This window comes from Anabrus simplex, chromosome 5 (assembly GCF_040414725.1).
Source record: "Anabrus simplex isolate iqAnaSimp1 chromosome 5, ASM4041472v1, whole genome shotgun sequence".
Lineage (NCBI taxonomy): Eukaryota > Metazoa > Arthropoda > Insecta > Orthoptera > Tettigoniidae > Anabrus > Anabrus simplex.
The window spans coordinates 363,650,831-363,677,799 of record NC_090269.1 but is presented as its reverse complement, the minus strand read 5'-3'; the positions used below and the strand labels follow the sequence as shown (position 1 = coordinate 363,677,799).

The 26,969-nt window shown below is 41.5% G+C and overlaps 1 protein-coding gene across 1 annotated transcript in view; it reads left to right on the top strand.

The window, feature by feature from the left end:
* The window catches only part of cyst (rho guanine nucleotide exchange factor 18 cysts), a 549,231-nt gene that overhangs the window by 28,743 nt on the left and 493,519 nt on the right, over window positions 1-26,969 (top strand). Inside the window, exon 2 of the mRNA XM_067147675.2 lies at window positions 9,618-9,690. Within this exon, the coding sequence (XP_067003776.2) occupies window positions 9,618-9,690 (73 nt within the window). The remainder of the gene's footprint in view (window positions 1-9,617; window positions 9,691-26,969) is intronic.

Sequence of the window (26,969 nt, the reverse complement as noted above, 5' to 3'; positions counted from 1 at the left end):
CTAAGAAAATCACTATTGACTTCGAAGCAGCTACGATATCAGCCCTACGAGGAGTATTTCCGTCAGCAGAGTTAAGTGGCTGTTTTTTTTTCACATGAAGCGATGTCTGTGGAGAAAAGTGCAGGAACTTGGCCTGACGAGCGACTACAAGGAGAACGACGCAAGAATGGGATAGGGTTGGGAAGGTTGCGACGGTGATCTTAAGTATAGCCCCAGCATTTGTGTGGTGTGTGAAAATGGGAAAACACGGAAAACCGTCTTCAGGGCTGCCGTCGGTGTTATTCAAACCCACAGTCTCCCGAGTCCAAGCTCACAGCTTCAAGTGTTTGTTGATATGACATTCTATTAACACAACAGTTCACGTGTATTATTTCATTACCTCGATACTTTGCAAGTTCATCCGTGGGGATATTAATGAAGAATACGATACTATCTGCGTCTCACGAGAAGTCGCGGTAGCTTGTAGGTATGGCACGAGTAACAGATACTACACTCTAAGCTACAAACATTCGTCGTGACAGACATTGCGAACTCTCTGAAACAGATGCATGTTCATTACCGTACTTATAATTGTAGTAGGCTAAATGTGTAACTAAAGCACAATTGCACTACGACTTTGAAGCTTCAGAACAGCTCCTCATTTCGCAAGAGTTACCGCGGACGGAACAGATGTTTATTGTCACGCCTTGCGGCTTTAGATAGGCGCATGCGCGACAGACATGTTTACCCCTCGCACCTGTCACTCCGCATCCTTGCGATTTCTCGTCAGACGACCATAGTGCATTGTGGGTGGAGGCCGTGGGTAACTGCTTGTAGTTCTTGTAAAATACTTCCTTAAACGAAGTGATGCGTACGCACAGCGGCTTTTTTTGTAACCCCTTTCCAACAGCATTATGGTTTGAATGTTTAAAATCAGTTTTTATTACATTCTCAGGAAATGCGAGGAACCATGATATAACGTATCCACTCTCCACTAGTCACTCAAGGGTAACTTGAACACTACCATTTTAAAGCAGATTAGTGAAGCGAACAACTTCACTAAATTCATTTTTTTCGCCTCAAACATGGCGATTTTACCCCTCAACGCTACTTATCACGTTCATTACACTGACCACACAAGTCATACTTTAATCGATCTTCTTGTGACAAACCAACCTCAGAAAGTAATTAAGCATGACCTAGTGTACCACTGTTATTCTACACAAATACCAAAGTACAAACCACGCTACAGTAAGAGACTTAAGACATAAACTATGCCGCGATGCATGTAAATCGCCTTGGGATAGTATACGTAATTTTCAGAACATAAACTGTAAAATAAATTCAGTTCACTGGCACTGGAAATATTTGACAAGCACGCACCAAACAAACGGTTATGAATCACTCGCTACGTTTCCGCATGGCTAAACGGCCGAGATAAGATCTGCTCTGGCCAGTCATGACAAATGTACAGACGATATAGGCAGACGCATGACACAGATTACTTCGAGTGGTACAGAACTCCGAGAAACAGAACTAATCAATTAATTAGAAATTCGGAATATAATTTATTGCATTCAGGAACTGATGAAAAGTAATAGTCCGAGACAAAAATGAAGTAAATTATGTACAATAGGTACAGGTAAAGCCGTAGAGCAACATGTACCGAGCATGCCGCTGTAGGCTTTAAATTATCCTTTTGCAGAGGCTTTAAATGATCCGTTTGCACTGCCAAAAATAGCCTCTCTTTCCCTGCAAATTCACCACCCCTGTATCAACAGCATCCTGTACAAAGGCAATTCTCTTTTAGCAAGTCAGCTCGAATGAAGTTAAACGTGTGATAGACATGAACGCAACAGGTAATGAAAGGTGCCATTCCTGTATCGCTGATTGTATCCAAGGAGCTGGTGGCATTGTTTCCACTTACGCCTACTTGTCCCAGGCTTCTCACTTTCATCTATCCCATCCGACCTCTCTTGGTCAACTGTTGTTCTTTCCCGACCCCGACAGTATTAGAGCATTCGAGACCTAGGGAGTCTTTCATTTTCACGCTCTTCCTGACCGTCGCCTTTCTGTGGACGATACCTTCAGTTTTCGAAGTGTCTGATCCCTTCTTTTCCCCCCCTCTGATTAGTGTTAATAGAGGGCGGTTACCTAGTTGTACTTCCTCCTAAAACAATAACCACTACCACCACTCTTAGGAGCTATTCTGCCAATACTAACTCATATACAGACAAGTATTCATACAGCCAACAGAAAAAACACCGGGCGAGTTGGCCATGCGGTTTGAGTCGCGCAGCTGTGAGCTTGCATTCGGGAGATGGTGAGTGAACCTCACTGTCGATAGCCCTGAAGATGAATTTCCGTGGTTTCCTATTTTCACACCAGGCAAATGCTGGGGCTGTACTTTCAAGGCCACGACCGCTTCCTTCCCACTCCTAGCCTATCTTTGCGATGAGATCTATCTGTGTCGGTGCAACGTAAAGCAGAATTGTAAAAAAAAAAAAAAAAAAAAAGGGAAAACTATCTTTTTGTGGAAATGTCAGTGCAAACATAAATGCTTCTGCTGTACATTAAGGTAACAAATTACTTCAACGTATAGACGCAGTAATAATACAATTTTAACGTTCTTCGGTTCTTCGTACAAAAAAATCCCTTAAGAGCTTTTTTTTTGCTATTCGTTTTACGTCGCACCGACGGTGACGATGGGATAGGAGAGGCCTAGGAATGGGAAGGAAGCGGCCGCGGCCTTAATTAAGGTACATCCCCAGCATTTGCCTGGTGTGAAAATGGGAAACCACGGAAAACCATCTTCAGGGCTGCGACAGTGGGATTCGAACCCACTATCTCCCAGATGCAAGCTCACAGCTGCACGCTCCTAACCGCACGGCCAACTCGTCCGGTCTTAAGAGTTTTAAGCCAGAAAAAAAATCGTACTCTCATGTAACATTAATATACCCAAACGGAAGACAATAGTGAATTCTGTCCCTCAGTACGGGGTGTGTCTACCTCGTCTATGAATCACTTCCCTTGGTCTCTCGCTCATACTGTGCACCGGATTTCCAGTTGTCTCATCTCCAGTATTATGCCATTCCGTCAGAAGCAATTCTTTTAGGTGATATTTTCTAGGGACGTGGTGTTTTCGTGCTCTTGTTTTTCAAGTTCACTCCAGAGGTGCATAATGGGGTTGAGATTGGAGGACTATGCTGGGGTTTTTAGGGTCTGGGACATATTATAAAGCACGCATATTCGGATATAGTGGGGCCATTGTCATGCTGGAAGTGGCAGTCGTTTTCCAAACCCAGTTTCTCTACACTCATCTTCAAATTTTCTTTCCGAATACGTAAATAAGCAAATCTGTGTATAGGCATAGTTCTCTCAGTAAAAACTAGCTCCCCGACATCAGACGCCACCGACCCCTCGAATCTCGATTGGCCCGATTTCGCGTCGGGAGGTTGTGAGTTCGGATCCCACTGGCGTCCGGTTGGTCATTTTTGTTCTGTACTTAACATCTCGTCAACACGTACTAAATGTACGTAACACGACCTAATAGGTTGAAAGTTGGTTTCGATAACCATGCGGTCGTGAAAATTCAATATAATTAATCTTTGTTTATTAGCAGCATTTCTTTGAGTTGCTTGCTTAAACTCTGAACAGTCGAACGACTTCTCTACAATGTTTGCAGTTTCAGAACACGATTTCCCTTCACGAGTTAATTAGATGATCTCCTTCCTCATTCCCACTTTAGTTTCCTTCCCGTTGCGACCCATGTGAACCACTTATCCTACAGTACATTCAACACAGCTCGTTTAACATGCAGTCAACACCTGAAAAAGACTGAGTGTGGTAGACTGCTAGACCGTTGTTTCCTTGTTCACATCCAAGTGCACGAATGCTTCTGTCAGGGAAGAACCGGACGTTGCAATGTAAACATTTCTCGTTTTCACACACAAATACGGTCTTGCACTTGTGGCTGATCTGTGGTATTGCGGGAAATATCATACATGTTACCCAAGGGGAATGGAGTATGCACACTAAATACTAATATTTAGTTATAAGTCGCTTAGTGTAACGTGTTTTACTCTATAAATGCTTACTTCCATGTCTGTATTTAACTACTGCCCGACAAACTGAGTGTTCCCAGATGTTTGAAAAGATGAGTTAATTAAACATATCCCGAAAAGCTCCATGTTAGATTCTCCTTCAATAATAATAATAATAATAATAATAATAATAATAATAATAATAATAATAATAATGCCATTGACGTTACGTCCCACTAACTACTTTTACGGTTTTCGGAGACGCCGCGGTGGCGGAATTTAGTCCCGCAGGAGTTCCTTCACGTGCCAGTAAATCTGCTGACTGGTGGTGGTGGTGGTGGTGGTGGTGATTACTGTTTTAAGAGTAAGTACAACGGAGAAACCACCCTCTATGTAACACTAATCAGAGATAAAAATGGAAGGGATCCGACACTTCAAAACATGAAGATATTGGCCACAAAGCGCGTGAAAATGAAAGACTCCCTAGCCCTCGAATACTCTAATAGCTTCGGGGTCGGAAAAGACAAGAGTTGACCAAGGGAGGTCTGTTAGGATACCTAGATGAAAGTGAGGAGCCTGCACGAGTAAAAACCGACACGAGGCTGACGTATTTGAGCACCTGCCAATACCACCGGACTGAAACAGGATCGAACCTGCCAGCGCCTCAATCGTCTGAGTCGCTCAGCCCGGCAGCAGATTCTCCTTCAGATTATCATCCAGTATTTATCATCCTACCACCCTTATCCAAAGTGCTTGAACGTCTAGTTCACACTCAAGTCGGTCTAACACTGCGACAGCTTTACTACGAGTGAGAGATGAAATCAGACGTGCAATGGACTGTTCTGGCATTATTAGATCTCAGTAAACTTCGAGAAGTAAATTTTAATTGTGTGTCACTTCAGTGTTTTTCCTTTTTTTTTTTTTTTTTTTTTTTTCCCTAGATAATGAAAATCGTCGGCAACGTGTAACAGTGGGAAGTGTGAGTTCAGGATGGCAAAGTAAGACTCTCGGTGTCCCTTAAGGGTAGGTCCTCGGATCAATGTTATTTTTCGTCCAAATTAATGACATATCAAAAGCTCTTCAATTTTCCTGCGACTTCTAAGTGTATGCAGATGATGTATTAACTTACTACCATTCAAAACCGAGTGATATCGATACATCAGTTATTAGAATGAATCCTACAATATCTTACTGACTATGCAAATAAAACAGTTTATTAATCAATCCGAATAGAATTTGAGTTATTACTATCGGTATCAGTAAAAACTTACACTTCCTCATGCAACGGGACACCCCTCTCATAATTTTAAATGAAATGAAATGGCGTATGGCTTTTAGTGCCGGGAGTGTCCGAGGACAAGTTCGACTCGCCAGATGCAGGTCTTTTGATTTGACGCCCGTAGGCGACCTGTGCGTCGTGATGAGGATGAAATGATGATGAAGACGACACATACACCCAGCCCCGTGCCGGCGAAATTAACCAATTAAGGTTAAAATTCCCGACCCTGCCGGGAATCGAACCCGGGACCCTTGTGGCCAAAGGCCAGCACGCTAACCATTTAGCCATGGAGCCGGACATAGTTTTAAATAATACAGTCATACCCTACTGTACTATATGCGTCTGACGAGAAGTCGCGGTAGCTTGTAGGTACGGCAAGAGCAACGGATACTACTAGAGATGGGGAGATTTTGAACGAGTGATTCATAATGAACGAATCATTGCACTGAACGATTGAATCATGATTCAGTGAACGAAATGAATCGACTCGTTTGTGAATCGAAAGCTGGATAGAGAGATGGCAGCCGCAACTCGTTCCCTAGTTCCTCTTTCGTTCTGATTCATATCTCTGAAACGGTATCCACCATTTTTTAAGCAATGACAACTTGCGAAGAACGACTCTGTTATTTTTTATTTAACTTGAACTAAAAGCCCGTTTCACAAGTCAAATACTCCTAACCTCACCTTATAGGAAAAAAATAAATATATATTTTAAATAAGAAATTATCACGTCGTTTCAAGTCACACACTCAACTTCCAGCTCGTTGCGAAATGTTAGGTTAAGTTTACTTCAGGGTTCTCGTTCTCGTGAACTACTGTGAATTAACGCATGGAACATGGCCACAAACATGTTCATATCTACTATAAATTTCAAATTCGATTGTCGTATAGTTTCGAATGGTAGCGACTTAAGTTTGGAAAGGATTAGTCGGACAGCTGTGTAGCATTTTTCGATTGTAACCTCTAAAAATTGTTAAAATACGAGCAATTACCTTGAACATTTCACTTCTTGTAACTTGTAAAGCAGTAGCTGTTATAAAGATCATAACGGAACGGTTCATCTGAGACTATGGTTTCGCTTTCGGCTCTTCGTCACGTGGTAATTGAATGAACGAATCAAATTAACGAATTAAATGAACGAATCATTTTGGTGAATCGTTTCAAATGAATCGGTTCTTCTAAATGAATCAGATTCCCCATCCAAGGAGGTGTTGCCCCATCTCTACATCCGCTCTTGGCTACAAACATCAGCCGTGCGAGACAATGCGAGCTCTCTCAGTCAATGCATATTCCTTATCAAACTGTTCATTATGCAGTACATACAGTAAATGTGTAACTAAGACACAAGTACTCTACCACTTTGAAACTTCACGGCAGCACTTGTCAGGCCCTGTGACTTGAAGATAGGCGCATGCGCGGCATCCATTCTTACCCCTCGTACCTCATACTCCGCATTCACGCGCATTCTCGTCAGACAACCGTAGTACTTCATTGCCTAACGTATTGTGACTGTGACCTTAAATTGGACTCGACGGGTAATAAGCACATGTGAAAAGTTCATTATACCCATTGAAACGGTTCTGCAATGCATTCTCGGTTCGGCTTAGGGTACGACTCATTCGCTCTCTGATACTACCTATAGTTGACTATTGTGACACCTTGTTAACTGAAATAACCTCTGACAGTATCAAGACATTGGACCGGAGCCTGAACAGTTGCGTAAGATATCTCTCTAATCTGTAATATGATGCTCACATATTTATCAAGAGTATAAGGAGCTGTCGTGGCTTCCAGTGCAACAGCGCCGTGAACTAGGGTATAGCTGAGACGGGCAAAGCGTACCCAGCGACATTCAAAGAGTTCGGCAAACGTTTGATCTCCTTGGCCACTCACTTGCCTAGCAGGGGGTGATTTATGACGGCAGTGGGCTTTAAAACGGAAGTTCGCATTCCCCTTCAGAAATCCTCACAACTCTGTTGCCAATGCACCTCTTGTTAAACAGACGTCAGTCTCTTTTTTCAGCTTAGACAATTCACACTTGCTTTGTTCGCTGTTTGAAAGTTTTGGATTATTTCTTTGCTTCGTTAATTAATATTTGTGAAGTGTGTTGCTTTTCATTTCACTTCATGCAGTGATGTGGAGAGCATGGGAATCACACCTGGAAATTATACAACCGGGGAGAATGACCAGTACCTCGCCCAGGCGGCCTCACTTGCTATGCTGAACAGGGGCCTTGGTGGAAGATTGGAAGAGGGAAGGAAGCGGCCGTGGCCCTAAGTTAGGTACCATCCCGGCATTTGCCTGGAGGAGAAGGGGGAAAACACGGAAAACCACTTCCAGGATGGCTGAGATGGGAATCGAACCCACCTCTACTCAGTTGACCTCCCGAGGTTGAGCGGACCCCGTTCCAGCCCTCGTACCACTTTTCAAATTTCGTGGCAGAGCTGGGAATCAAATGCGGGCCTCCGGGGGTGGCAGCTAATCACACTAACCACTACACTACAGAGGCGGACAATTTTATTATTATCATTATTATTATTATCCCAGTCCCTAGTTCGTGATTTTACTTTTCCTTTGCTGGGCGAGTTGGCCGTGTGGTTAAGGGCGCGCCGCTGTGAGCTTGCATCGGGGAGACAATGGGTTCAAGCCCCACTGTCGGCAGCTCTGAAGATGGTTCTCCGTGGTTTCCCATTTTCACACCAGGAAAATGCTGGGGAAGTACCTTAATTAAGGCTACGGGCACTTCCTTCCCACTCCTAGGCCTTTCCTATCCCATCGTCGCTATAAGACATGTCTGTGTCGGTGCGGCGTAAAGCCACTAGCAAAAGACAAAAAAGACAAAAATAACCGCTCCTTCATAATCTCTGTATCCAGGTCATTGAATTCTTTGTCTGCAAACATTAGGGACGTTCCTTCTCATTGCAGGTTTAAAGTGGCTTGTCGTGAACACTTGCTGAGTAGATCCCGCTGTCTTGCTGGATAATTGTTGGAGGAATAAATACATTTAAATTCATTTAAGTGTACTTTAGTTATTTTAAAATTAAGTTTTCCACTATTATTATTATTATTATTATTATTATTATTATTATTATTATTATTATTATTTGTATGTACCGAGCAAGTTAGCTGTGTGGTTAGGGGCGCGCAGCTGTGAACTTGAATTTGGGAAATAATGGGTTCGAATCCAACTGTCAGCAGCCCTGAATATGGTTTTCCGTGTTTTCCCATTTTCACACCAGGGAAATACTGGGCTGTACCTTAAGATCACGGCCGCTCCTAGCCTTCCTATCTCCTATCTCATTGTCGCCATAAGACATATGTGTCGGTGCGATGTAAAGCCAATTGTAAATAAAGTAAATGTATTATTTGTGTTATTTGTATTTCCTATGCAGTATAATTATATATAGGTACATATTGTTTTAGTGCTTAGGTGAAAGAGAGGGCCTTTAGCCATAACTTCGCCACAAATAAAGGCATTATCTACCTCGTTTTGATTTTCAGGCTGTAACCCGTATTTAATTGCTTTAGGGGCTGTATATTTTAATCCATTTCTTTTTTAGCTTCGCGAAAGAAAGGGCAACCATCGTGAGAAATTCCATCTTAGTACGTCAGAAGGTTTCAGAGGAATTAATATATTGTTGGCTTCGGCTGTTAACAGCCTTCAACCATTTTAATGGTAAAGTGTTGCAACATCCTTTTCTTTTTTACATGTAGGGCATATAAGAGCAACCATCATTTGAAATAAACTTCGTACGTCAAACGGTTTTGGAAGAATTAATGTTTCGGTTTTCTTGATTTAACCATCTTTGCACCCTGTTAGGGGTGGATTGTTTTCAAATTTCTTGTTAGTAAGCATCCAAAATATGACAACCATTATGTGAAATTTGAACTTCCTAGCTCAGAATCTTTGGAGATCCAGTGTTTTTTGCTTTACGTCGCCCTGACACAGATAGGTCTTATGGCGACGATGGGATAGGAGAGGCCTAGGAAGTGGAAGGAAGCGGCCGTGGCCTTAATTAAGGTACAGCCGCGGCATTTGCCTGGTGTGAAAATGGGAAACCACGGAAAACCATCTTCAGGGCTGCCGACAGTGGGGTTCGAACCCACTATCTCCCGATTACTGGATACTGGCCGCACTTAAGTGACTGCAGCTATCGAGCTCGGTGATTCAGTGTTTAGTCAGGGAGTCAGTGATATATTGCTTTCCTATTATATTGATATGCAGGGTCAATATGGTACTGGGCTTCTGTGATAATATCACAGATGCCATTATGAATGGGAGATGGAAAATAACAACTTGAAATTTTTATTTCCAGATTCAATTTTGGCATGTGTCTGGGGAGATGGATAAACATATGGACGAGTCAAGAATTGCACCCTTCTCATCAGGTAAGAAGCATGTTATTTGGAACATTAAAACGTATTTGACTATTGCCAGTCAATTTAGAAAATGTTATATTTCGTGTAGTTTATAAAGTAGTGCTATACAAACTCGGTGGGAGTACGATAATAAAGAAAGAGTGTATAGATATTGTACTTCTCTAGGTTGTAGAACAACTGTCAGGGTAGCCTCTCACTCTAGTCTTTTATTGAATTAATCGCAATTTATTTCTTTATTTTTGCTGTTTCTATTATCCTTTATTTTGATACATTTGTCTCTCTTTTATGATCTACCTTTTAAGGCTGGGTTATTGTTATACAGCACTGAATTTATTTTATTTATTTCGTTGAGGCTACATTCATCAGTTGCTTAACGTCAGCCTTACACCAGTGCTTCCTGGTTCAAATTCTGATGACTACTTGCAAAATTTGTATTGTGCAAAGTAGAGGTAGATAGATTTTTTTTAGTATTTCCTGCTTTTGTCAGTTCAGTGATGCAGGCTTCATTGTTTTGTATATGATAACCCTGAAGGTGGTTTGCCTCCACCAGGGTGCAATTCATCATTGTACCAATCACTTGCCTAGAATCATGTTAGTTTTACTATCATCATCATATAAGGGAGATATAACTACATTCAGGATTCGAACCATAATCCCCCACTTCCTGGATGAGTAAATTTACTGCATTTACTGCATGTATTAGGGAAATCCATGTCTGAAAGAATCACAAGTAATTACTTATGCTGAAAGCATTTAAAAGATTTAATTCCTGGCTCAGAAAAGAGTTTGAATCCCCCTCTCGATTATCGTAGAAATGCTTAATGTCTTCGACATATTCTCTCGCTCTCTTTCTCTCTCTCTCAAGCCTTTTTTTTTGCATTTCAACTATCAGTCTTCACATCTCTGGGAATAATTAAATTCCTCTATTGTATGCATTAATAGTTATAGCACCATTTGCTTCTGTGTCTCTTAAAAAATAAAGCATGCTTTGCTTAGTAGTTTATCTTAATCATTTAGAAAGCAGATGAAATTTGGTGCATTTAAGAAATTCAATATCAAATAGGATGATTAAATTAATTTTCTATGGAAAATTAAGTGTTTAGAAGGCTTCTCCTCCAGTAGCGGTGCTAAGAAGCTCGCCCCCCCTCCTCCCCCGCAGTAATTGAAAATGGGTCCCATGTTTCCTGATAAGAAAAGTTACGAGTTTATTTCGTAGTACAGTAACATCATTACAATGAACAACAACCACGCAACGATAACAATCATTACATCATTTAGTTTTCAAATCCGAAGAAATTAACACAGCTCTACACACACAAGAAATGCATATTCCAATTATAGTAACCAAAACACCCTGACCGTCACACTATCAAGAAATAATCTCGTTCCTACGACCAGATAATTTACAACTCAACCATCCATCGTAAGCCTACTTAGCTACACTGACTGCCGAGAGTTATAAATAGACTCGAAACTTCAGTACTGTATTTAGAATTTAGATAAGGAAGATGTCTTTGTTATTGCATATTCGCAGACTGTTGGGTTCTCAGAACTGGCTAATTAATTCAAACGCCGTGTTGATTGTTGTGAGTGGCAACAAAGGATGGTTATTATTGGAATAGGTTTGGAAGCCCACATACTTTCAGAAATAACTACCGCACTCCTATTGAGAAAAGAAGCTCTGCACTACGACGTCCTAAGTTTGGAATAACCCTCTGTAATACAAATAATACTGTGTTGTGTGCTGTAGCTTTATCAATATGTAAATTCACTCTTCAGCTACTGAATTAAGAAACAGTCATGGGCCCCTCACAAGCCATGGCTCCCCCCGCCCCGCGGGGTCTGCGGGGCCCTTATCGCCGCCACTGCTCTCCCCCTGAGTTCTAAGGAGGCCTAGGGAGTATTTCATTTTCACGCCCTTCGTGGCCCTTTCCTTCCTTTGGCCGATACCTTCATTTTTCGAAGTGTCGGACCCCTTCCATTTTTTCTCTCTGATTAGTGTTATATAGAGGATGGTTGCCTAGTTGTACTTCCTCTTAAAACATCAATCACCACCACCAATCTTTATTTAGAGCTATATCACAGTGATAGTTATGTCCTGGAAAGTTTTGTGGTCACTCTTGATATGGTGATTTGTTAGGAAATAGGGAAACTTCAATTTCTTCCGACAGATAATCATTGCGTATATCACATTATATTTCAAATTTCGCATTACCTTAATTTAAATAGAATCGGAGGACAATGTGTTCGACTCTGGTAGTTTAGTGACTGTTCACTGCTTCAAATAACATTACTTTTGATGTTTTATTACCACATACTCCGTGTACACAACTTTCACATCTTTCATAGCAACACACGCGCAAAACAAAACAAGAAATATCACTTCATGTGTCATACATACATGGATGACTTGCATGTCGACGTGTCGAAGTTATTTATAATATTAAATATTTAATTTAAATTAAGTTTAACGATAGAATGAAAAATGTACGCAAGGGCTAATAAAGTTGTGAGTTTTTCTTACTTGTTTCGAACGGCTCCATGGCTAAATGGTTAACGTGCTGGCCTTTGGTCGCAGGGGTTCCGGGTTCGATTCTCGGCAGGGTCAGGAATTTTAACCATACCTGGTTAATTTCGCTGGCACGGGGGCTGGGGGTATGTGTCTTCTTAATCATCATTTCATCTTCATCACGACGCGCAGGTCGCCTACGGGAGTCAAATCAAAAGACTTGCATTTGGGGAGCCGAACTTGTCCTCGGACACTCCCGGCACTAAAAGCCATACGCCATTTCATTTCACTTGTTTCGAAATTCCGTCGGACCCACCATACTTGTGACGTACAACGTCACTTTCCGTAGCTGTTAAGTACGTAACTATTGCGCAAGTTTCATTGTATAGATTAGAGTTCTTCGATACTGTTAATGTTAATGGAGATATTTAACTCTTCTGTTTTGGCATCGTTCATTTTGGTACGGCTTGTGCAGTAATGAAGTAATTAGTTGCCTGGTGCACAATCCTGCTATCCATGAAATTGAATACTGAGTTTCGAGAAATTCTGTTTTAGCCATTTTCTCGTTCTGTCGTAACAAACAAACAGATAGACGGAGAAATATTAAACTGTCTTTGTGCTTTCGACGTTCGTTTACCTAATCCGATATAGAATTGAAGTATGAGTCAAATATTTGAAGTGTACAGACAAAATTATAATTTATATTATATTATAAATTATAATGCCTTACGGAAGGCAGGGATGAATGTCCGCAGTTCGTAAGTTATGATTGTTTTAGAAATTAACGAGTGGTTTGTCCGAGGGAGGAGCTTGAAGTAGATTGCGATGTTTGGGAGGTAGGTAGTAGCTTCGTTTGCCCTTCAGGTTATACCATCCACCATACCATGCTTTGCCCTATGGGTGGGGGATGCAGACGAAGAATACACCCACGGTATCCTCTGCCTGTCTTATGAGGCGAATAAAAGGAGCGGCCAAGGGATGATGATATTAGAACCATGTGGTTACTTGTGATTAGTACCATTACGTGCAGAACACCATGGGTCGACGTTACTTGCGACTAATACCACCTTGCGAGGAAAATCATGGTTCTGCGTTACATAGGAACAGTACTATTATGCGAGAAACATAACGGGTATAAGCTTTGTTTGTGATAAGTGTCATCGTGTGCATTCCACCCGTCGGTTCCACTGTGTTCAGAATTTGTGTGCCTTACCTATGACTAGTACAATTTTATAAGGAACACCATGGGTCTACGTTGTCTCTGGTTGGCACCAATTTGTGAGAAAAACCGCGGATTTGACTGGCGCCCGTGATAAGTTCCACTGTTGCCTGAGAGTCCATTATGTGACGAACACTATGGGTTTGTGTTGCCTGTGGGCGTTATTCATAATGCGTGATACACCATAGGTCTACATTGCCTGTGAGAAACTCCACAGGAATACCGGCGCCTATGATTTTTTTTTTAATAGTACCATCATGCAAGAAACGCCATGAGTCTACGTTACCTGTGATTAGTACTACTATATGAGGAACACCAGGGTTTTGCATTACCAGTGATTAGTACGAGGGGCCGGTGACCTTCATTTTGGACTCTTTAGGTATCATCCCAGTACTTAAGGCATTGTGAATAGGATCCAGTGATTGTTTTTGTTTCACAATATTTTTCCATCGTCATTCGTTTTAGACTCTGGTCAGTGGATACATTTTGAAGTTTTCATTTTAATTTCGTTCACCTCGTACTATTAGGGGCCGATGACTTAGCTGTTAGGCTCCTTTAAACAACAATTATAATCATCATGCTTCAGGCAGTATTCATGCGTAAAGTATTAGAAGGGATTCTAACTACGTTGCACTGCAGCTTCAGGTAGTATGCATGCGTAAATAGTATGAAAACGTTCTACGTTGTTGTTGTTGTTGTTGTTGTTGTTTGAGTCATCAGTCCATAGACTGGTTTGATGCAGCTCTCCATGCCACCCTATCCTGTGCTAACCTTTTCATTTCTACGTAACTATTGCATCCTACATCTGCTCTAATCTGTTTGTCATATTCATACCTTGGTCTACCCCTACCGTTCTTGCCACCTACACTTCCTTTAAAAACCAACTGAACAAGTCCTGGGTGTCTTAAGATGTGTCCTATCATTCTATCTCTTCTTCTCTTCAAATTTAGCCAAATCGATCTCCTCTCACCAATTCGATTCAGTATCTCTTCATTCGTGATTCGATCTATCCATCTCACCTTCAGCATTCTTCTGTAACACCACATTTCAAAAGCTTCTATTCTCTTTCTTTCTGAGCTAGTTATCGTCCATGTTTCACTTCCATACAATGCCACGCTCCACACAAAAGTCTTCAAAAACATCTTTCTAATTCCGATATCAATGTTTGAAGTGAGCAAATTTCTTTTCATAAGAAAGCTCTTCCTTGATTGTGCTAGTCTGCATTTTATGTCCTCCTTACTTCTGCCATCGTTGGTTATTTTACTACCCAAGTAACAATATTCATCTACTTCCTTTAAGACTTCGTTTCCTAATCTAATATTTCCTACATCATCTGCCTTCGTTCGACTGCACTCCATTACTTTTGTTTTGGACTTATTTATTTTCATCTTGTACTCCTTACCTAAGACTTCATCCATACCATTCAGCAACTTCTCGAGATCTTCTGCAGTCTCAGATAAAATAACAATATCATCGGCAAATCTCAAGGTTTTGATTTCCTCTCCTTGGACTGTGATTCCCTTTCCAAATTTCTCTTTGATTTCCTTTACTGCCTGTTCTATGTAAACATTGAAAAGGAGAGGGGACAAACTGCAGCCTTGCCTCACTCCTTTCTGGATTGCTGCTTCTTTTTCAAGGCCCTCGATTCTTATCACTGCAGACTGATTTTTATACAGGTTGTAGATAATTCTTCGTTCTCGGTATCTGATCCCTATCATCTTCAGAATCATAAATAGCCTGGTCCAATCAACATTATCGAATGCCTTTTCTAGATCTACGAATGCCATGTACGTGGGCTTGTCCTTCTTGATTCGATCCTCTAAGATCAGACGTAAAGTCAGGATTGCTTCACGTGTTCCTACATTTCTTCTGAAGCCAAATTGATCTTCCCCCAACTCAGCTTCAACTTGTTTTTCCATTCTTCTGTAAATAATACGTGTTAAAATTTTGCAGGCATGAGATACTAAACTAATAGTGCGGTAGTTTTCACACCTGTCAGCACCGGCTTTCTTGGGAATAGGTATAACAACATTCTGCCGAAAATCGGATGGGACTTCTCCTGTCTCATACATCTTGCACACTAAATGAAATAACCTTACCATGCTGGTTTCTCCTAAGGCAGTCAGTAATTCAGAGGGAATATCATCAATTCCAGGTGCCTTGTTCCTATTTAGGTCACTCACAGCTCTGTCAAACTCTGACCTCAAAATTGGGTCTCCCACATTATCAGCATCAACAGCCCCTTCATGTTCCAGAACAAAATTATCTACATCGTTACCTTGATACAACTGTTGGATATGCTCCTGCCATCTTTCTGCTTTGTCTTCTTTCCCTAGAAGTGGCTTTCCATCTGAGCTCTTAATATTCATGCACCTAGATTTCCTTTCTCCAAAGGTTTCTTTGATTTTCCTGTATGCAGCGTCTACCTTTCCCAGGACCATACAGCCTTCGACATCCTTGCACTTCTCCTTCAGCCATTCTTCCTTAGCTACCTTGCACTTTCTATCCATTTCATTCTTTAATCGCCTGTATTCTTTTCTGCCCTCTTCATTTCTAGCATTCTTGTATTTTCGTCGTTCATCAATCAGGTCTAGTATCTCCTGAGTTATCCACTGATTCTTAGTTGATCTTTTCTTCCTTCCTAACATTTCTTCAGCAGCCCTACTGACTTCATTTTTCATGACTCTCCACTCTTCCTCTACTGTGTTTCCTTCGGCCTTTTCATTTAGTCCTTGTGCAACATGTTCCTTGAAACAATCCATCACACTCTTTTCTTTCAACTTGTCTAGATCCCAACTTTTTGCATTCTTTCCTTTCTTCAATTTCTTCAACTTCAGATGGCATTTCATGACCAACAAGTTGTGGTCAGAGTCCACGTCTGCTCCTGGGAAAGTTTTGCAATCCAACACCTGGTTTCTGAATCTCTGCCTAATCATAATGAAGTCTATTTGATACCTTCCAGTGTCTCCAGGTCTCGTCCACGTATACAGCCGTCGTTTGTGGTGTTTGAACCAAGTATTGGCGAGGACTAAATTATGGTCAGTGCAGAATTCAACCAGCCGACTTCCTCTTTCGTTCCTTTGTCCCAATCCAAATTCTACTGTGCTACCTTGGCCTACCACTGCGTTCCAGTCTCCCATCACAATTAGATTCTCGTCACCTTTGACATATTGTATTAAATCTTCTATCTCCTCATATATTCTTTCAATTTCTTCATCATCCGCTGAACTAGTAGGCATATAGACCTGCACTATTGTGGTGGGCATTGGTTTGGTGTCTATCTTGGCGACAATAATTCTTTCACTATGCTGGTCGTAGTAGCTTATCCGCTGCCCTGTTTTCTTATTCATTATTAAACCAACTCCTGCATTACCCCTGTTTGATTTCGTGTTGATAATTCGGTAGTCGCCTGACCAAAAATCCTGGTCTTCCTGCCAGCGTACTTCACTTATACCAACTACATCTAACTTTAGCCTATCCATCTCCCTTTTCAGATTCTCTAACCTACCACAACGATTCAAACTTCTAACATTCCACGCTCCGACTCGCAGAATGTCAGTATCCATCTTCCTGATGATCGCCCCCTCTCGTGTAGTCCCCACCCGGAGATCCGAATGGGGGACTAGTTTACCTCCGGAATATTTTACCCGGGAGGAAGCCATCATCAGTACATCATTCATACAGAGAGAGCTGCATGTCCTCGGGAGGTGGTTACGGCTGTAGTTTCCCGTTGCTTTCAGCCGTGTAGCAGTATCAACACAGCTAAGCCATGTTGAGTATTATTACAAGGCCGTATCAGTCAATCATCTAGACTGCCACCCTTGCAACTACCGAAAGGCTGCTACTCCCCTTTCGATGAACCATTCGTTAGTCTGGTCTCTCAACAGATACCCATCCGATATGGTTGCACCTGCGGCTCGGCTATCTGCATCATTGGGACACGCAAGCCTCCCCACCGCGGCAAGGTCACATGGTTCGTAGAGGAGGACGTTCTACGTACAAGAAGCCAACTTTTTCATGGTGGAAAATATTGTGTCAGCAAAGCCCTAAGCCGTTCATACTACCTGAACTACGGACATCAAATTTTCAAGTTCATTCTTTTGTCATTTTTGAGATAGGACATTATTTTGACGTCATATGTATTCAGGGCCTTACCAATAACCAGCACCCTTTGTAGATAGTTCACCATTCCCATCGTGAGGATTGTTGAGGTGTCTGGTTTATTCACAGAGTCTCATGATGCTTTGAAACTGTATCAGTGTTCTCTCTAAGACCGTTTTTATTGGGCGCATCGCTCTGCTGTTTTTACAGACCGCCCGGCTAACATAACCTAGACAACTTATGTGCTAGTTACGAAATATTAATACATATTTGAATCACTGTATGCTCCAAATAAAAACGTAAGTACCGTAAAACTGTTTATTTAAATGATAACTTTTAATTATTGTCAGTATAATTGCATCACTTACACTGGAGTTCAAATGTTTATCACATAGTGTTGTGCGCGAGCGGTATCTGGATTAGCGAGGAACCGCAAGCGAGCACTTGATTCCTCATGATGTCACAAACCCCTATGGCACTCTACAGCAACCAAGTGGTAAGCCCCAATGTTACACGATTATGAACGAGCAGAACACTAGAAGTTCAAAATCCTCTGTTATGTCTTGTTCGTGATAACACTAAAATTCTTCAATTTTGCAATTAACGTTTACCTGTCTGATATTATTGTTAAAGCCCTGGGGGGAATAAATTGAAATTGTATTACATTCATTTTCTATATTCCCTGCCCGGCTACTCATTCCTGCCAACTTAGTGACTAAAAAGTCTGGGGAGAACACTGTGTATATTCCCTATAGTGGAATTGCATATAATAATAATAATAATAATAATAATAATAATAATAATAATAATAATAATAATAATACCCGTGTGGGAATTTACCGGTTACCTCCATCGGGCGCGTCCCATTGGAATTGGGGAAGCTCGCTGGCTCTGCCGCCAGCAGAGTCAAAGGGTAGTAGGGAAATAAAATACCACCGTGAAAAAAAAAAAAAAAAAAACTGGTCCCTTGCCAGGGTTACGGCGAAGACTGGTAAATGACCAGAAGCCAGAAAACATCTTGAGGCAACCTCTAAGGCTAACAACCCTAGTTGTAAAAGGATGGGTACTCGTCCAAAGCAAAGTCAAGTCAAAAAGCATGATGGCACAACATTTCAAGAAACATACCCCAGGGGGTAAATCTTCGGATAAATCCCTCGTCGTGAATACCACGGCGCACGAGTCTCGTTCGGATTCTGGGGGAGACTCGACATCATGCAAGAGACGAGTCGGAGCGTCTCGGTGTACCCCGAAGAGTCAAAATCTCAGGCCAAAATCTAAAACCTTTCTAGCAACTTTCAACATAAATTCACTTACACAAACTGGCAAGCTGAAAACTCTCACCAAAGCTCTTCACGAAAATCAGATATCCATAATGGCCCTACAGGAAACAAGGTACCCAGATGAAGAGATTTTTGAATCCGAAGGCTACCGATTTTTCAAGAGCAAAGCGCAAAGAGGAATCCTCAATGGAGCTGTGATGCTTGGAACCGCGTTTGATGTTAGAACCAAGATCCTTAAATCGGTTGCAAATTTCGAACCTGTGAATGACAGATTGTCTATACTCACAATTAAATGCGCGAACAAAACCTACGCCCTAGTTAACGCACATGCTCCTACAAACGATAAGAACAAGTCTGATCCAGACGAAGTTGATAATTTCTGGGACCTACTGGATGAAAAATTAAACAAAATCCCCAAACACCATGTCAAGCTTCTTTTGGGTGACTTCAATGCCCAACTAGGTCGTGAACAGAAGTACAAGAAAGTTATAGGAAATTACCCTGCTCACAAAAGAACCAATCCCAACGGCAAAAGACGTGTCCATTTGCGAAAATCAGAACCTGCAGGTCATGTCGACCCACTTTCGCCATCTACCCAGAAAGCAAATGACTTGGCGTTCTCCCGTCCAAGCTCTCGGAGAGTTCCAAATTGATCATGTTGCAATCTCCAGGAGAAACAGCCCTGAGGTTATGAATGTCAAGGTAAAGAAAGGCATCAATGTGGCCTCAGATCATTATATGTCTCTTATCAAATTCAAACCAATTCCCGCAAACACAAGGAAGACAAACAAACAGATCACACGCTTCGACAATGATAAACTTCGGCAAAGGGTCGAGGAGTTCCATGAGAAGGCTATCCAAATGACTGTGACTTTAAAAACGCCAAGAGTCTCCTTGTTGAGGCCGCCAAAGACGTTGCAGAAATCAAGAGAAGCAAAAAGCATGCCTGGTGGAATGGTACCTGCGAATCAGTCCTCCAAGAAAGACTCACTGCGTGAAAACAGTACTACTCTACGAAATCAGAAAATGATTGGGAAACCTACAAAACCCAACGTGCCCAAGCAGCTAGGGTGTTCAGAACTGAGAAACGTAAATACGAAAAATCCCTCATTGAAAAGATAGAACAAAACTTCAGGAAGAATGAAAGTAGAGAGTACTACAGAGCCTTCAAACGCACACTCGCTGGCTATAAACCACCATCTCTATGCTTTGAGCGAAAGGACGGCACACTGGCGACGTCAAATGAAGAAAGTTGCAGCATTCTGGCAGATTACTTCAAGAATTTACTTAATTGCTCTAAACCGCAAAGCGCCATTGAGACCAAGGAACCCTACTCAGGTACCCAGATTTCAGACCACCCGACAGAGATGAAATCAAGCGCCACATTGCCCGTCTCAAAAATAACAAAGCGCCGGGGGGAAGACTCAGTAGTAGCAGAACTATGGAATATGCCCCAGAGGAATCACTTGATATCTTGCAAAAGCAAATAGAAGAAATTTGGAACAAGGAGACCCTACCCGAAGATTGGAAAATAGCTTTGATCCATCCATTACACAAAAAAGGCAGCATGAAGAACATCAACAACTACAGAGGAATATCTTTGCTACCCGTGACTTACAAAATTCTGTCACTTGCCATCCTGGAGCGTTTGGAAGCACAAGTCGAACATCAAATAGGTGAATACCAAAGAGGGTTCAGAAAAGGTCGCTCAACAGCTGAACAGATCCAAAATCTCAAAACGATCATCAGATATTGTACACTAAGGTCCAAGCAGTATGTGTCTGTCTTTGTGGACTTTAAGAAAGCGTACGACTCCATTGACTGGGAAATCCTGCTAAACATCTTAAATGAATTTGGAGTTGATTTGAAACTGCTGGCATTAATTAGAGCCACCCTGACCGATACAAAATCCAAGGTGAAGTTCCACGGATGTCTCTCGCATTCCTCTGACATCAAAACAGGAGTCCGACAAAGTGATGGGCTATCCCCGATACTCTTCAACTGTGTTCTTGAAAAGATCATCAGAACCTGGCGGGTGAGATTACAGGAAACCAACTACAGTCCATTGAGAATAGGAACCAAATCCAAGGGGATCGCAACAGACTGCTTAGCATTTGCCGATGATATTGCTGTTCTCTCAAACGACATAGAAACCGCTAGAGTTCAAGTTGAAATTTTAAAGGAAATTGCCGAACAATTTGGTTTGCAGATATCGTTTGAGAAAACAGAAGTAATGACTAACATCAAAGAGGCTTCACCAAAACTCCATACAAAATACGGGGACATCACCCGAGTAGACAAATTCAAATACCTGGGTGAGATCATCATGGAAAATGGACTGGACAAAGAAGCACTTCAGGAGCGAGTACGCAAACTGGAAATAGCCTACCAAACATCCCGCACAATCTACAACAAAAAATGCCTTTCCCAAAACACCAAGATACGTCACTATGAAACAGTTCTGAAGCCAGTAGTTCTATATGCAGCCGAAACCCTGTCTCTAAATGCCAACAAAGGACTCCTTGAACTGGAGAAAAGAGAACGCAAAATTGTGAGAGGAATCTTGGGATCAAAGTACAGAAATGGAATCCATCAAAAGAGATCCAACAAGGAAGTCTACAGCAAAATAGAGAAAATTACCGACACAATCAGAAAAAAGACGGGCACGATTTTAGGGTCATCTGAAAAGAATGGACAGAAGAAAGTTAACTAAAGAAATATTTCACTTTTTTGATTCAAACCCCAAAACCACAATTCCCTGGTTTAGAAATACTAAAGAAGACCTGCAAATGCTCCATATCTCAGCTGAAGACGCCCTTAACAGAAATCTTTTCCGCAAGAAAATATTGACGAACGGGCTAAACCGAGACGAGCAACCGAAGAGAAGACACGGTGCCCCTTGTACAGAGGAGCGTAAGCAGGCCCACTCACAAAGAATTAGGGAAATTTGGGCTCTAAAGAAGGCCAAGTTCAGTGTCAAATGCAACAAGACTTAACGTGGTCCTTGATGGCCCCAGCGAATTATATAATAATAATAATAATAATAATAATAATAATAATAATAATAATAATAATAATAATAATAATAATAATAATAATAATCTGTGTGTCCCTCCGCCCAGTACACTTACTAATTTCTAAGTACGTCTTTGATGACTGTTGTGAATTGAAAAGGCTGGCTAGTATTAATCTCCATGTATTAATTGACGTCTCTACGTTCTCGCGGGCATTTTGCAAGGACAGTAGAATGCTATTTATTCACCTACATCATTAGTATCTCTTTATAAGCCCAATCTTTTGTGTAAACGAATACTGTTGACATGCATCAAACAGATGAGAGAGGGAAGGAAATATAAAACTAGGTGAATCTGACTCTAATATTGATCGGGTTCTTGATGAGCACAAGAGAGTTATGCCAGTTCTGTGCTGGAAGAGGTCATCGTTTCTTTATTGATAACATGGAAACATTGTGATAAAATCAAGGTCAGAAGCATTAGCCTCTCTTCATAAAATCTCTTCGAGCGCCTGCGACCGATCATTGATTACTATCGTCTGAAGGAATTAACTTTAAGGTTGGAAGCCGTGTAAAAGAGTTCTGTAGCAGTATTTAGATAGAAAAGAGAAATCTAAAGGACCAAAAAGGCTGAACTTGGTAGTGCAAACCAATCTCATCCTCTAGAAAGTGATAAGCGTTTAGGATCAATAAGGAGCATGGGAAGGCCATGATTGACAAGCAGGAAATTTGAAAGAGAGGAGTTTTAATCTAGGTAGGTAAAATGTAACTTTCCAGACCCATTGTTATCGTCATCCGCGTCTCGTCATTCGTGAGCTCTTTGAGATACAGTTTTAAGCATTAAAATATTGTTGTTGATGATAATAATTTATTAGAAAATTGAAAGGATGCCCCACAAGGCTGCTTTTTATGGATGCATGAAGAGAATGGGCCCACAAGGACTTGCGCGTAGAATACTCACTCTTCAGGAGAAATGGAATGCCTGTCCCTTTTGACCGAAAGATGTGCGCGTAGATCTGAGCGAAGGGGGTATAAAAGTCGGGTGAAATGAGATAGATTAGTGTTTAAAAGGAAAGTTTGCAGCACTAAGGGATAATCCTAAAAAAACCTGCTAAACTGCGGAGTATAATAATAATAATAATAATAATAATAATAATAATAATAATAATAATAATAATAATAATCGAACTCCATGGTACTACAGCCTTGATGGGTCCTGACCTACCATGCGACCGCTGCTCGGCCGACGAGGTGATGCGTGGTCAGCGTCACTAATCCTCTCGATCGTTATTGGCTTCCTAGACCCGAGCCGCCATCTCAGTGTTAGATTGCTCCTCAACTGTTGTCATATAAAATTCCGTGATCTGGCCGGGAATCGAACCCAAGGCCTTCGGGCAAGAGGCAGGCTCGCTATCCCTAGACCACGGGGCCGGCAATAATAATAATAATAATAATAATAATAATAATAATAATAATAATAATAATAATAATAACAATAAAACATGTGTTGCCCAAGCTGCCTAAATCCAAGTCGTCTTAGTTGACGCCACAGTGACACCATTATTTAACACCGTTCCCGAATTGTCTGACAGGCCTCTCTTGCGGTATGTTTCAGAAACTCTGCACATCGTAAGGCTCTATTGCTAACCCATGACAGGAAATGCATTTGCATTCTGGTTTAGTAGTTAATGTAAAGCAAACTGTTATTTCGCTGATCAGGACTGCTTCAGGAATAATGGGTGAATTGTTCCGTCTGTGCTGGGTGTACTGTAGCGGTTACTTGTATACCGATTTGTTGCTAATATTCCTGGGGCCGTACGAAATTACGATTTAGTATCTAGGATGAAATGTTAGGGAAGAAACATTATTTAAAAAGAGTGAGAAGATGAAAGTTGTACCGTAGCTTGAACGTGTCATGATCGTAGTTGTAAAATGTACTTGAACAAAGCATCTCTAGAAATACATCCATCTGAATTTTTCACCGTTTCAGGGTTGTGAACCAGCGTTATCAGAAACGGCCATTGATAGCTTCCGCTTTCGTTTTGCCACTAGGCTGTGTCCAGAGCTCTTTGTGCCCACAACTCGAAGATCAGTTGTAAAACAGTGAGTGAAGGTTGACACTACGTGAGTAATGTCATAATTTAAATAATAATTGTCACATTTATAACTGTTGATGGTGATTCGTCCGTCGGATGGGGACGTAAAGCCTTGGTGCTATTCGACAGGAGTAGGCTATGTGCCAGCACCGGATTTCAACATCTCCCTTCCTACTGTCATATATCACATCATTCATTTCACCCCATTACCACCTCTGATGACGTCATGAAGGGCATCCGGTCGTAAAACCTCGCTCTTACTTCACACCCGACCCCGTAGAGAAAGGGGACATTGGTTGGAAATACATTCATAGTCACATGTATAACATACAGTACCCGTCAAAAGTCTAGGACCATATTAAAAAATCATGAAATGTCATCTAGAACCTAAAATTGTGCTACTAGACTTCTCAATTTTTTTCCTGAGCTATAGCATCTAATATGATATGCGTCGTCTCATTTCGTTGAATTACACCAAGTATTGTAGAAGTTGTACATTTTTAACTGTTGGAAGGTCATATCAGAAAGTCAAAATTTTTGGAAAAAATATGTACTATATACTCTAATTGGTCACAAGTATCACCATCAAGACTCTTTTGTAGACTTAGCAATAGGTGGGAGACATTTTAGCGAAGTCGGAAAAAATGCGGCACCGATTTTTGTGCGTTTATTTCCTTTTTCAAACCAGCGCTAAGATGGTCAGGTTTTCCTTGTTCTTGTCATAGGTCTCAGTGTGAGCTATCGGCATCGAGCATGTGTTGTTGGAGGCCATCTGCAGAATACAAATGAAACTGTCAGGGCAGGTAAGTCTGGGTTTGCCTGGACACCTTGGGCCATACATGACAAAAACTAAGAAAAATCAACCATTTTGGTGCTGCTTCGAGCAAAAATAAAACACGCAAAAAAACCGTTGCCGCATATTTTCGGAATTTTTATATTTATACTAAAATGCCCCCACCTATTGCTAAGTCTACAACAAAATCTTGGTGGTGATACTTGCAACCAATAAGAGTATACAGTACATGATATTATCAACATTTTTGATGTTTTTGGTGAGACCTTCCAAGAATTACAAATTCGTAACTTCTACATTACTGTGACTAACTCAATGAAATCAGGTGACATACATCCTATTAGATGTGATAACTCAGGAAGAAAATTACAGAGGTCTAGTGACATAATTTTAGGTTCTAGATGACATTTCGTGATTTATGTTGACCTAAACTTTTGACCGGTACTGTAGAAGTGATCAATCTTTATTTTTGTGTTTTGGTTTCACGTGCTGAAGAAAGGTTTTATAAAATATCATTCTTCTTCTTCTTCTTCGTTTTGCCTCATGACTGAGGCGTCGTGACTATCATAATATTCAGCCCTCTAGCCGATGAACCATACTCCGTCATTCTTCCCTATCTAAAGTTTTCAATGTGGTTGCTCTGAGAAAAGACTGTAGGGGGCCGTTCACCATGTCACTCCATCGCGTTGGTACTCGTCCTCGTTGTCTGATTCCTTGGACTTTGCCCTCAACAATCAGCTTTTGAAGACTACCATCTCGGCGCATTATATGTCCAAAGTAGCGTACAATCCGCTGAGAGACCTTACACGATAGACGAACTTTTATTCGAAATTGGTTCAGGATTAATGTGTTCGTGCGATGAGCTGTCCAAGCAATAATAATAATAATAATAATAATAATAATAATAATAATAATAATAATAATAATAATTGGTTCGTGGTGTGTATTACTGTTGTCACGTCATATTTCGTGGGCTAGTAAGTGGCCCTGAGAGAGTCGAGTTACCAGTTACTATGGAATGGGAGTAGGCTTCTCGGACATATTGTGAGTCATGGCTCTCCTTGTGTTCAGTTGGCTAGGATTATACAATCCACCGTGGTCCCTAACGCGTTAGAGGAGAGATTCTCAGGTGGTAGTGGTGGTGACTATTGTTTTAAGAGAAAGTACAACTAGGCAACCATCATCTACATAACAGTAATCAGAGAGAGAAAATGGAAGAGATCCAACACTTTGAAAAATGAATGTATCGGCCAAAGAAAGACTTCCTAGGCCTCGAAAGCTCTAATACCGTCGAGGTCGGAAGAGAACAAGAGTGGACCAAGGAAGGTCGGGTAGGATAGATGAAAGTGAGGAGCCTGGCGCAAGTAAGTGGAAGCAAGGGCCCTGTGGTTCCACCCCACGTTACAAAGTTAAGAGCCCCTGGGGCCCCTTTTAGTCGTCTCTTACGTCAGGCAGGGCATACCGTGGGTGTTATTCTACCGTTCTTACCTACAGGGAGGAGGAGAGATTCTCACTGGGACGTTTTAAGCAAGCCTCGGGTGTACGGGACTAACGGAGTCCCACTTCCATTTGGCAGGCGAGGGACTTCTTGGAAACAATTTGGCGAACAAAATGGAAGTCGATTGGGAGCTATTGATATCAGGGGCTTATGGAAGATAGAAAGTCGAACTGGCTGATTCAGCAAAGAGGATGCATATGGATGTGTTAGGAGTTAATGATAATTGGGCTAAGGGGTGATAACGAGGAAGAGATAGGGGATTATAAAGTATTCTTAATAGGTGTTCAAAAGAGATGGACAGAGTGTGGGGTAGGATTGTTCATCAGGTATACTCTTGCACGCAACATACACTACCTAACCAAAAAAAAAAAAAAAAAAAAAAAAAAAAAGAAATGGAAGCACTGAGAAGAAATGGTTGGATGTCAATTTAATTTCTTACACGTACACACCATCAGCAGGTATGTCAATTATTGGAGTTGGAATTTTCTGTGACAGGTAGATCGGCCACCAGAGCGCATTAGCATTGTTACCAGATCTGGCAGGGTATATAAGGGGCGTGAAGAACATCTCATGTTGATTGATCACTGTGAAGGACACGGAGATGCCTCGTACTCGTGCGAGACAGAGTTATCAGCGCCTGACGAGAGTTTGAAAGGGGCCTCATTGTGGGTCTCCATTTGGCCGGCTGATCCAATCGTGCAATATCCAGGTTTGTTGGGTATTCGGTTGTGTCAATGGCCCGATGTGGGGTTGGATGGGGAATGTGAGGGCAGGCATAC